This window comes from Corylus avellana, chromosome 3, assembly GCF_965113065.1.
Source record: "Corylus avellana chromosome 3, dhCorAvel1.hap1.2, whole genome shotgun sequence".
Taxonomy (NCBI): domain Eukaryota; kingdom Viridiplantae; phylum Streptophyta; class Magnoliopsida; order Fagales; family Betulaceae; genus Corylus; species Corylus avellana.
In genome coordinates, this window is record NC_142492.1 from 5,549,913 (window position 1) to 5,562,363 (window position 12,451).

The window sequence follows — 12,451 nt, forward strand, 5'->3', positions numbered from 1 at the left end:
CACCTCCTGGGTGCCCAAGGGGGTGGCTAGGTGGCTTAGCCACCCCCATCCGGCCAGATGAGGGTGGCCTGGCCACCCCCATGGCCAAAGGGGGTGGCCGAGTCACCCCCAAATGGCCAAGAGCCACTCCCAAATTTTTTTTTTTTAAATATATATATATATATATATATATATATATATATATTTTTTTTTTAATTTTAAAAAAAAATTAAATAGGTGCCACGTGTCAATATCTGATTGGTCAACGTGGAATTCCGTTGGGTCAACTAAAGGATGGACTAACTTGGTTATTTATCAAAATTACAGGGACCTCCTATGATAAAAATGAAACTCTAGGGAGGTAAAAATAAAGTTGACAAACCCCGGGGTATTAGATATTTAACCCTATATATATATATATATATATATATATATATATATATATATATATTTCAATAAAATTATTATTTATAAATACATAAAACACCAATAGAGAAAGACAAACGGCGTCGCATAACGGGTTTCTTTTTCGATAAAATGACCCATTCTCTCAGTCAAGGCGGGGACCGAATCCATAAAGTGACGTCGTTTGTAGGAGGGCGCATATTTACGTTTTTCTCTGTTAACTCTCCGGCACGAGGAGAGCAAAGAAACTCTAAAAGAAGAAGATATGGGAAGCCAACCGAAGAAGAAACCTAATAACCAGCTACAACTCAACCCTAACTGGGCTCAACTCCAACAAGTACTTCTCTCTCTCTCTCTCTCTCTCAATCTGCTTATGAAACTGTTGATTGTTTTGAGAAGTGAAAAAACTAATTTTTTGTTTTGCAGAAGCTGCAAATTCATAACTCAAAGCCTCCAAGACCCTCAAACAACTCAGAAAACGAAAACCCAAAAACTATTTTAGGTAAGTTTTTTATTTTATGCCCAGGATACTGCTTTCCCTTGCATTTTTGGCTTTTTTCTTTGTACTTTTGTTATTTTTAGCTTTTTAATAAATTTGATATATGCTTAGGGTGACTTATGTTTGATTATTCTCTGATTTTGGCTTCTACTTACAACTACTAGTTGTTCAGAATTTGGAAAGAACTTTACTTGCTTTTAGCAACCACAAAATATATAATTTTTCCTTTCAAATGAAGGAAAAATATTTGGAAATCTGCTCTTTACTCAGGGAATCTACATTTTTATTTTTTTCTGTGATTTTTGGGTCAAATGGATTTCGTTATGCGGTAGAATTGTTTTTAGTCTGTGTTTTGAAATTATTTTCCTGTTTTTGATGATAAAGAATCAGTTGAATATTTGTTTTTGAAAACGAGGAAAGTACTCCTAAATAAATATGGCAAGCAAACCGTGCCTCAGTCTCAATATTTTATATTCATTTTTCTAACATTCTTTGCTAAGTCTTCCTTTTACAGGGAAGCGTAAGGAGAGACCAAATGCAGAGTTGGATGATCCTCAGATCAATCCTCTTATTCCAATTAATGATGATTTCAGGTCCTTCTTTAATCTTATTTAGTCTGATGTTCTGTTTGCCTGCTGCAAAAATGTTGTGTCTTTTCCTTTCTTGGGTTTTTTATTGTACTCTTAAGGTAGTACAAGGGTTTGTTTCTGTCAATGCGTCTAGAGCTCAATACAACTGAAGTTTGGACAAATCGTTTGAAAAATGTATTATTGCGATTTCTAAAGTTCTTTCAATTTTTTCTTTTTAATTCTTTTAGGCTATTAAGAGTACTTATTACGTATTAATGTTACGTCAGTATCAAAAAATATAAAAAAGGAAAATTGGAAAGATGATTAAATAGTTACAAGAAAAATGTCTGCATGAACATTTCCTTAACCAATATTGGAGGTAAGTATATCCATTGCATGTTTTCCCAGGTTGTCAATCACCCTTGGGTTTGATGGAGAGAGAAGATTTTCTCTCTCAACTTATGCTTGTCAAAGTAAGGAGAATAGTGCAACCTATTTATTTCACTTTCTGTACTTTTTTTTTTTGATAAGTAATGTTGTATATATAAAAAAAAAACGCAAAGCGCTTCTAAGTACACAAGGAAGTATACATAGGTAACCCAACCAAAACCCACACACAAAACACCCTAAAAAACCGAAGAAATCCAAAACTAAAACCCACAAAGGCCCAAGAATAGCCCTAAAAACCCAAAGCCCCTACTACACCTCAGGGGGGAAGGAAAATGTATTTTTAGACCCAAAAAACTCCGCCGGCTCTAGCACTTAGCCGGAGAAGACCTCTGGCTTCTAGCCTCAAAATTTATGGAGCATTTCAAATTTTTGAACTCCCCTCTTCCTCTTAACCTTTGGAGCATAAATGTCAATTATAGGCTCCCTCTCCTTTTCAATGACTGAAAAAAGATCCAAAAGATCTTTATCGTCACCTCCCCCGGACAACCCCATTACTGAAGCGAAGTTCACCGCATCGATCACCACCTTGGAATAGCCCTCCACCCCCTCTGCCGGAGTTTTTGCCACAACCTCGGCAAGCAGCTCATTGTTTTTATGCAGCTGCTTAGCAACCTTTTCCTTCACCCTCCTGGAGTACCCCAGTTGAGACTTGGAGACAGTAGCCGCCCCAAGGGAGTGAGAAGAAATCGAGATAGTAGAGCAGTCCTGAGATTCTACAATGTCTCTTTTTGTACTTTTGTCAGGCAAAATATATATTTACATTGCAATGTCAAACATCAGTACCATTGATGTGAAATAGGTTTCCATTAAACAATGTGAATACCATCAGGAACTAATCAACCATTTTACAGTCTGACAGATGCGGTAGCCATGGATTGTGAAATGGTCGGTGTTGGTCAAGGAAACAAAAGTGCCCTTGGACGAGTTACTCTGGTATTCATTACTTCCTCTCTTTGCATCTATTGCTCATTTGTCTTTAAATCACTTTCATCTTTATGGTTGGTAACATGTTCTACATATGTCACACATTCTTGAAAATGATTTCATCTTATGTATACATTGTTTTGATTATTCATTGTTTGGGCCATTGAAAGATATTTCCTCAAAGTATCAGGTGGCTTTACATTTGCTGACTTTCCTTGTTTGTTGGAACTCTATTGAGGGTACTTCACGGTTAACTTCTATCTCATATTCTTTTATGGAATATAATGGATACTCTTACGAGTGAAGATGCAAAAGCACATGGAAATACATGAAAGAGAAAGTATTAAAGCAATGTTTTGCATTTCGCACCATTGATGACTATGGTTCAGTAAGTTAAGGAGTGTTTCTTGCTATGAAATCATCTATTGTTGATATTTCTGAATGAGAAAGCAAGATAAAAATGTATACTTCCTGTGTACTAGGGTTGCGGCCTTCTACGCTTTTCAATGAATCACTTATTTATCAAAAAAAAAAAAAAAAAGAAGCAAGATAAAAATGAAAGTTAAGGATTTAAAGACAATGATGTCTTGAACAAGTTGAAGGTATCTCAAAGGTTCTGGTGGATCTTCAGGATGAAAATATTGTGATCTAAATAGATTTGATGGCTATGGTTCTGCAGAAGTTGATAAGGTCTTTTTGCTGGAAAAATCATTTTTAGGGTTTCTAAATGAGAAAGCAGGATAACAATGCATGTTATGGATTTTTAGAGAACCAATTTCTCAGACAAATTTGTAGATATCTTGAAGGTTTTGGCAGAGTCTGTTCTTGTAAGGATAACAAATGAGCAGTAACCTTCTCATTATGGTGATATGTGCAGGATTTTGTGAAACATATTCGCTTCTCTTCTATCATCATCTGTCAATTTACATAGGAAGTGTATTTAATATAATTACTTGACGCGCTCTCATCTTTCTTATATTGATTTGGAAGGTTCATTTAGTACCGTATCTTGTGTTGAGCTGAACTTTTTTGTGAAAGAAAAAACAGGAAAGCAAATGATAAACAATATGAAAGGAAAAATGTTATGAATAGTGCCTTTTATCTTCACGTGGTGATTTGTTTTTAGCCATAGAATAATTAAATTTAGGCTTCACAGTCTGGGGAATGTATAAGAGGGAGAGTATGCTTTGGGGTTGTTAACAAAGAAGTAAAGAGAGAATGTTGTTACTGCTCAAGGATTGTGTAAATGATAAAGTGCCTAGAAGAAGAAAAAAACTAAGGCCAATATGCCTCTATACTCAAAACACTTTTGATTAGTAAATTAAAAGCCTAACAAAACCCAATAAAACATTCCTAATACTATTAAGAATTCTAGTATAATCTAGACCAAACGTAATTAAGAAAATAATCCTCAAATTAAAATTATGTTTGAGAATTTTATGAAAGTCCAAATCCGTCAGGGCACATGAAAATACCTGAAAGGTAAACTAAGTGCCTAAAACTGTTTTAACCATAAGACACTCATACAATAAGCTTGGAAACCATACAAGTCTTGTTTCAATCGGACATTGCATGATGGCCCAACATGTGTAAAACTCCTAATTTACCAAAACCGAAAATCACTCTAAAGCCAGCAACTTAACCTTTCTTCCATGGCTGCATCAAGTTAGCGACCATGTTTATAATTATGCTCTTTTACCTCTGTTTATTGATTGCTGATGGTATTTTGGTTAATGGCAGGTTAATAAATGGGGAAATGTTGTATATGATGAGTTTGTTCGCCCGGTTGATCGTGTTGTTGACTTCCGTACTGAAATTAGTGGCATTCGACCCAGAGACTTGAGGAAAGGTTGAATCTCTTTTTTCATGGAATTAGATTTTTTTATTTTTTATTTTTAAAATTGTAGCACGTAAACTCCTGGAACTTTACCTCTATGTTTGGCCCTCCCTCCAATAACTAATTGTCCAGTTTAATTATGTTCGGATTTTGGGACGATGTGTGGTCCGGAGAGGTATGCCTCAAGATAGCATTCCTAGTGTTGTATAATATTGCCTCGGTGAAGGAAGCGTCTGTGGCCACCAATATGGACTTGTCTAATGGCACCATTTAGTGGAACATTAACTTTATCCGCTTGGCCCATGACTGGGAAGTGGAAATGTTGGCTTCTTTTTATTCTCTGTTGTATTCCTTCAGAGGAAGGAGAGGTGGAGTGGACAAACTGTGGTGGATTCCGTCCCGCAAAGGGATCTTTGATGTTAGGTCTTTTTACAAGATTCTAGAACACAAAGACAATCCCTCTTTTCCTTGGAAGAGTATTTGGCGGACCAAGGCCCCTTAAAAGTGGCATCCTTTACTTGGTCGGCGGCTTTGAGGAAAATTCTTACTATGGACAATCTCAGGAAAAGACAACTTATCGTGGTCAATCAGTGTTGTCTATGCAAACTCAATGGAGAATTTGTCGATCATCTTCTTCTCTATTGTGAGGTCGCTTGTTCATTATGGAACGCTATCTTTAGTCGCTTTGGTCTTTCCTGGGTTATGCCTCACAGTGTGAAGGATTTGTTCGCATGTTGGTGGTCGGGGGGTAACTCTCGGAGTGCAGTCGTTTGGAAACTGGTGCCCCTATGCATCATGTGGTGTCTTTGGAGGGAAAGAAATGATAGGAGCTTCGAGAATCTAGAGAGGACCTCAGGGGAGCTCAAGTCCTTTTTTTCCCTCTTTTCTTGGACGGCTGCTTATTTAGCTCCCTTAATTATTAGCTTTTCTGATTTCCTTGTTCTCTTTTTTCTCTCTTTCTAGGCGTTCTCTTTTATATTCCTTGTGTACTATTGTTACGTCCCTCTGCGCTTTTGACACATGCAACATTACTTATCAAAAAAAAAGTTTAATTATGTTCTTTTATTTACTTGAGTTCCATTCATTTGATGAAGCTCTTCCTAGTTAATTGGTTTTTTTGAGAAAGAACTATCTTGGGGGTAAAAAGATATGCTTCCCCGAAGCTAATTGTAGACAAGTGATAACTTCTGTCTTATATTTTTGTTAGATTATATGGTTGAGCAGAGACCAAAACTTCTATTTTTTTTTTTTTTTTTTTTCTTCTTTGAGATGAATTTTTCCTTCATACAAGATGGATTTTTCCTTTGTAGAGCTGTTTTACTTTTGTCTTTACAAGATGGGAACATGATCAACATTAGGAGTTATTTTCAAAAATGTTGCAAGGAAGATATATTTGAGATTTCCACTGCTTGTAAATGAAGGTCCTAATGCATGCATATAATATTCTCTTCAGCAAAAGATTTTCGGGTTGTTCAGAAGAGGGTGGCAGAGATAATTATGGGAAGGCTTCTTGTGGGACATGCCTTGCACAATGATCTCAAGGTTGGATATCTTGATTGATTGTTTTTCCTATTATCTATTTGATGAATTTTTTCTAGTGTACCAATGAGCTTTAGCTCAAATGGTGCCTCCTCCTTTTGTAGTAAGGTGAGGTCGTGGGCTCAAGTATCATTGGACGCGTGTGTAACTTACAAATAAAAAAAGTGGCTTTTTTTAAAGTGTTGCAATATAACTCTTGAGAATGTGAGTGGCTCTTTCTTGGACAGGTACTTCTATTAAGTCATCCCAAGAAGGACCTGCGGGATACCTCAGAATATCAAATTTTTCTCAAGTACTGCTTTACCTCACTTCGCTATTTTGTAGCTACTAAGCATTGTCAATGAAATTTTACTATATTTTATATCTCCTTATGACTTGTGAGGTTATTTACTCAGGGAAGGGGGCAGAAGAGCACTCCGGCATCTTGCTGCTCAGTTTCTCGGTGTTCAGATCCAAAATGGGGAGCACTGCCCCGTTAGTTCTTTTAACTTTGTTTTGGTGATTAATTTAGAACATTTTCTTAAGTTGATAGTCAAATTTGGTGCACTCATATATAATGGGGTAATGCTACTAATACTAGTTGGGTCAAAGATCATCTTTAAAATAGAGAAAAAGCTAAATTCTCCAGTTTTTATGATGCTACACATTATTGTTGCCTCAGCTTCTCAGTGAAGAACCTGATTTAAAACTATGGAATTATTTTAGAACTTTTAACTACTTATCAAAAAAAAAAAAACTAATTCTTCTCGTTCAGATACAAGATGCTCGTGCTGCAATGCTCCTTTATCAGAAAAATAGAAAAGAGTGGGAAAAAAGTGCTAAAGATCAAATGCGGCTCAAACTGAAACAGAAGAAGCGCAAGCCTAAAAAGAAAGCAAAGCAGGGAGACGTTGTGATTGACCATGCCCCAACTGCATTGTAGCTTTGGCTGCCCATTGAAAGCCGACCATCAAAATGGGGCTCTCTTCAAATCTGCTAGCACATTGTCCGTAATGTTCAGAAGGAAGATTGAAGAGAGGATACATTACCTAGCTGCTAACACTAACTCCATCTAACAGGGATACACATATAGGAGAGCTAATCTTTTTATTTAGCCGGTAATCTTGCATGTGGGAAATTATCATTTTATTATCATGGGTGAACAAATGTCGGTGTGTTTAATTTTTTGCTGATAATTGCATTGGAGATGCATTATTTACACACTATTGGTGAGCAATTTGTCTACCAAACAGGATAAATGTGATTTTCTGAATTGATGAAAAAGAACAGGATTGTCAAATGATTTCGTTTTATATTTTGTCTTATTCTTCTATCTGAGTTTGTACTGTAACATTGGGCGATGAAGTTTCCACATTCATACTAGGGAACTTTTTGTGTGTAAATATGATACATTTGTCATACACCTGCAGATTTGGATGGATCCAAATTTGTTATTTACTGAAGTAGTCAGAAAATTAAGAAATTAAAATTAGCAATGAACTTTATGGTTCAAATTCAATTTAATGAAGAAGGAAACACAATTATATCGGTTAATTCACTGATTATATTTCGATAATGATTTATTTGATGAGTTTCGGTTAAACGAATATTTTGGTTAAAATCAGTTCGGTTAATCCATTAACAGTGAGATTTTTTAATTGGGCCAAAAATTGATCGTTTTGGGGGCCCAAATTATTTTTTGGGCTAAAATAGTTTATTGAACCAAACCAATTTTTAATGGGCCCATTAACTAACACAATAAGAGTCCACTATACGTCCATACATACGACAATTTTTTATTTTTTTACTGATTAATCGAACCGAACTGGCGTCGTTATAAAAATCCTTAACCAATTACCAACTGACTTTTGGTGATAGGCAGTTAGTGTCGATTCGGATGGAGGTGGTTACTGGTTACCATGTCCCTTGACCGATGTTTGTTTTCATGCAGCTCAACATTATTATTGACGTGTTGTTACTTGTTGAAGGCATCAAATTAGGAGGCTTCTGCTCTCTGCATTCGATTGAACAATGTAGTGAAGGAAACAAAGTGATGATTGAATAAAAAAGGGGGCTGAGGGTTAGTCCCCTGGATGAAGGATATCTCCAGATTCTCTACTCACTGATAGGGGTGTGCAAATTAATCGGTTACCGATTACAGGCCGTGTATCGGTTTCGACCGAACCGATATTAACCATAACCGATATATCGATATCCTTATTGGTTAAATTTTTTATACCGGTATGCTTATCGGTTCGGTTAGAAATTTCATATCGGTTAACCGTTTAACCGATATAAACCGTTAAATAGGGATGCCAAAATGATGTAGTTTTGTGATTATATATATACCTATGTAACCTTATCTTAATTTGGGTTTGGGTAGGTTTGATTTTTTTTTTTTTTAGTGATGGCATTGGATGAGATTTTTTTGCCTTTGGTGAAAGCATTTTTCATTAACTAGTTTTGTTAGTCTAATTAGCATTCATTATGTTAATTAGTCCATTTGCTTTGGAAAAATGTATTTTATAATATAAAAAAAGTTGTGGTGGATCAATATAAAGAAGCTTCAAATTTTATCCCAAAAAACAAATATTTGGGTTCCAACAAAAATTATTTGGGCCCTAAAACAACTCATTTTTAATAAGTTATTTTAACCCAACAAAAAGTATTTGGGCTCTCAAAAGTCAAAAGAACTCATTTTTGGCCAAACAAAATAAATCAATATAAAGTCCACGGTTAAATTGGTTAACCTGTTTAACCGAACCGTTTAACCGTGTACCGTTATAACCGATAATTTCGATTAAAATTCTTATTGGTTCGGTATCGGTTAATAAACTGTTTAATCAAAAATTATCGGTTAATAACCGATAAGAACTAAAATCGGACCGTTTTGACCGATACCCAGGCCTACTCACTAAGGGTGGATTTAGGTGCAACCGAGAAGATTTTGCTTAAAATCAATGCTGTTTCTAAGCAGGATTATCCAGAGTTCAAGTGTTCAACCATTAAATCTGTCTCTCGGATTGGAAGGCACAGTAGTAATTGCAAATTTGGCCAAGCACAAATCTTTAGAGCTTCTTGTAATGTTAAGATGAATTACAATTTGGGTTAAATACTTAATACCCCCTGAGGTTTGAAAACTTTATTTTTACCTCCCTGGAGTTTCATTTTTATCACAGGACTCCCTTGAGGTTTTGATAAAAGACCAAGTTAGTCCATCCGTTAGTTGACCGTTAAGACTGACATGTGGACCAATCAGATGTTGACGCATGACACCTATTTAAATTTTTTTAAAAAATTAAAAAGGCCACCCCCAATTTTTTTCCTTTTTTTTTTTTTTTTTTTTTAAAATACATTTTTTTTTTAATTAAAAAAAAATTAAATGAGTGCCACATGTTAACATCTGATTAGTCCACGTGTCAGTCATAATAGTCAACTAACGGATGGACTAACTTGGTCATTTATCAAAACCCCAGAGAGGTCCTGTGGTAAAAATAAAATTTTCAAACCCCAAGGGGTATTAAGTATTTAACCCTTACAATTTACAAGTACCTAACTAATTTTAGACCAAAAAGAAAAGATATCCAGGGGGTGGAGTCAGGGGAATAGGATCCTCTCCATTTCAAATCCAGCGAGAATATATAGAAACAATTTCATAACATCCAGCACTAACAAACTAATCATTTATCAGAAACAAAATTAAAATTGTCGCAGAAATCTTTCTATTCTAGAGCAACCTTGTACAACAAAAGCTACAGTTGAGGATTGAAACAATATACCAGAGGAAAAGACAAAAGTAAACATCACGGAATCGACATCTGATGGAATATGTGGCATTTCTTTGGACTCCAAATGTTAAAGCTAATCTCAGACAAGCTCAACCACTGCAATAAGAGTGAAAAGTTCAGCGAGAAAATCCATGAATTGCAGGTGGAAATCCTCAGATTTTGGGGGCAGCTATACAAGGAGAAGAAAGGTTGAACCTCTTTTGATCTATCACCTTTATAATTAGGCAGAGCAGCAACCAACTTTCTTCACAGCCGAGACATCATCTTTGGTCCCAACATTTATGGTCTGTCCTTTAGGCAAGGCTGCAGGATCATCTCCAGTATCAAGCGCTTTCCGGCTCACCACTCGATATATTTGGGTTAGGACTTCAGTGAATGCATTTTCCACATTCATAGACTCAAGGGCAGATGTCTCCATAAAGAAGGTGTTCTCCCTTTCAGCAAAGCCTGTAGCATCCTCCGTGGATACAGCACGCAAGTGACGCAGGTCTGCCTTGTTACCCACAAGCATTATTGCGATATTGGAGTCTGTGTGATCCCGTAGCTCCTTCAACCATCTCTCAACGTTCTCAAATGTGACATGGCGGGTGACGTCATAGACAAGCAATGCACCCACAGCTCCTCGGTAGTATGCGCTAGTAATTGCTCGGTACCTATTGTAAATAATATAAATTAAGTATTCAAACTATAATTTCCAGACTTTACATTCATGACTACTAGGATCACATTAGAACCGAAAATTCGAGAAAAGTAAAAGAAGCTTTTTGTACGAGTGCCTATTGAAATTCAAAGATGTAGAGACATTCCTACATCTTCAACTACAGCAAAATTTCCAACAAATTAAGCTAATGTACATAAGAAATATTACAGTTTCTCTAAAACCTTACATATGTAAGTATCTAATTCTATGGGGAACTATAACGATGAGGCATGAGCTGCCACTACCCTATAAAATTATCTATCAGAAAGTGATGTGACAAGAAACAAGGCAATAGGACACTTCAGAACATGTAGAATCAAATTCTAAATGATTATTTTATGTACCATATCCATTGTCATAAATTCTAAAGTATAAGGGATATATACCCTGTTCTAATGGGTATTAGAACAATACCCCCACAGAAATACCTCACAAAAACATATTCATATCTTTTCTTTATTGTTCATGTCACTGTAATTAATCCTAATTCTAGGATCCCAAATTCTTGTTTCTTTTCTTTGACTACATTTTCTTAGCAACCAAGAAAAAAATCTTAATTAGAAAATCCACCACTAATTATTAGATGCTTTTAACAAGATTTATCTTGTAAATTCTTAAAGAACTTCTCCCCTTCCCATGACTTGCTGATACTAGTTCACAAGACGGTAATGTCAAATTTCCACCTTTCAAATTTTCTACTTCTTCTATCCATTTGATAATGTTATTGGAGTAGTAAAAGTTGGTGAAATAATAATTACGCACATAAATAGATGGGCCCATATATATACTCTTGCTAGCTTTCACTTACATAATTAATATTCAATCGCCTGAAAGATAGGTTCGTTATGCCATTACATATTTCAACCCAAGTACTTGTACTAGGCCCATTAACTGAGAAATGTTGCTTCCTCAGATCTCTCATAAACCCCCCCAAAAAATGCCCAAGATTCAGATACCTTAATTTTAACCTACTTTCTCAGCAACCAAACAACAAAAACATTCTAACTTCCTTAACAGATCTCAATTGCTATTAGCGGTGAGAAGATCTGAAGAACTCCACTTTCTTGTGTTTCCCTACATTTCCCAGAAACCAAACATAGCACAACATCAAATCCCAAAACCCATTTACTTCAAACACCCTCAGACCTATCTAAAGTGCGGGACAACATGAATCCCAGATTCCAATCCTCCACCATTTTCCACCCAACCAAACATACCACAGCCAAACTCAAAAACACCATATCCCAACTTTTCCCGAAAACATCTCAACCAACAGCACGCCAAATCCCAATTTCAAAATCACAACTCCCTCTGTTTCCCCCTCTGTTTCCCACCAAACAAACAGAACAAATAAAAAGGAATGGGAGAGAGAGCGAGAGAGAGTGAACCTTTCTTGGCCAGCGGTGTCCCAAATCTGGGCCTTGACGATCTTATCGTCAACGCGGATGCTGCGGGTGGCGAATTCAACTCCGATGGTGGACTTGGACTCGAGGCTGAACTCGTTCCTGGTGAAGCGCGACAAGAGGTTGGACTTGCCAACGCCCGAGTCCCCTATCAACACCACCTTGAACAGATAGTCGTAGTCGTCCTCCGCTCTGTACGCCATTGCTTACTTTCCTCCCTATCCCTCTATTCCTTTTCCGGTCGGATTATCGGATCAATATGCGAAGCTCTTCTGAATCATGAAAGCGAGGGAGAGCTAAAGAGAGGGAGAGAGAGAGAGCCAGGGAGGCAACCAAATTTGCGAAGAAGATGGTAGTTAGCTCGTTCTTTCTTTGGGCT

The 12,451-nt window shown here is 36.5% G+C and overlaps 2 protein-coding genes across 4 annotated transcripts; one reads left to right on the forward strand and one right to left on the reverse strand.

Annotated features, from left to right (window-relative positions):
- The first annotated feature begins 559 nt into the window (after nucleotides 1–559).
- On the forward strand, nucleotides 560–7,506 carry LOC132176480 (Polynucleotidyl transferase, ribonuclease H-like superfamily protein). 2 transcript variants are annotated; one of them, XM_059588705.2, is made up of 9 exons: nucleotides 560–721; nucleotides 811–886; nucleotides 1,398–1,476; nucleotides 2,754–2,835; nucleotides 4,567–4,675; nucleotides 6,117–6,205; nucleotides 6,430–6,494; nucleotides 6,598–6,676; nucleotides 6,957–7,506. In XM_059588705.2, exons 1-9 carry the CDS (start codon nucleotides 650–652, stop codon nucleotides 7,122–7,124), a joined length of 819 nt encoding a protein of 272 aa, XP_059444688.2. In that variant the 5' UTR covers nucleotides 560–649; the 3' UTR covers nucleotides 7,125–7,506. The 2 variants fall into 2 exon arrangements, with proteins under 2 accessions (XP_059444688.2, XP_059444687.2); XM_059588704.2 differs by lacking the exon at nucleotides 6,957–7,506 and having other exon boundaries at nucleotides 6,598–6,949.
- Nucleotides 7,507–9,773: 2,267 nt separating this feature from the next.
- On the reverse strand, nucleotides 9,774–12,441 carry RABA1G (RAB GTPase homolog A1G). Of its 2 annotated transcripts, XM_059587433.2 has the most exons (3): nucleotides 12,058–12,440; nucleotides 10,182–10,622; nucleotides 9,774–10,065 (listed from the first exon to the last, which is right to left on the reverse strand). In XM_059587433.2, the coding sequence occupies exons 1-2, from the start codon at nucleotides 12,273–12,275 to the stop codon at nucleotides 10,190–10,192; spliced, it is 651 nt and encodes a 216-aa protein (XP_059443416.1). In that variant the 5' UTR covers nucleotides 12,276–12,440; the 3' UTR covers nucleotides 9,774–10,065; nucleotides 10,182–10,189. The 2 variants fall into 2 exon arrangements, with proteins under 2 accessions (XP_059443416.1, XP_059443415.1); XM_059587432.2 differs by having other exon boundaries at nucleotides 9,774–10,622; nucleotides 12,058–12,441.
- Nucleotides 12,442–12,451: the final 10 nt, after the last annotated feature.

Bases quoted from the DNA above. Each gene is read 5' to 3' on its own strand.
- LOC132176480 (XM_059588704.2), top strand. From the start codon at position 650: ATGGGAAGCCAACCGAAGAAGAAACCTAATAACCAGCTACAACTCAAC. The intron at 1,477-2,753 runs GTCCTTCTTTAA...ACCATTTTACAG, and splicing joins CCAATTAATGATGATTTCAG to TCTGACAGATGCGGTAGCCA. The intron at 6,206-6,429 runs GTTGGATATCTT...TTTCTTGGACAG, and splicing joins CCTTGCACAATGATCTCAAG to GTACTTCTATTAAGTCATCC.
- RABA1G (XM_059587432.2), bottom strand. From the start codon at position 12,275: ATGGCGTACAGAGCGGAGGACGACTACGACTATCTGTTCAAGGTGGTG. The intron at 10,623-12,057 runs GTTCACTCTCTC...TATTTACAATAG, and splicing joins GACACCGCTGGCCAAGAAAG to GTACCGAGCAATTACTAGCG.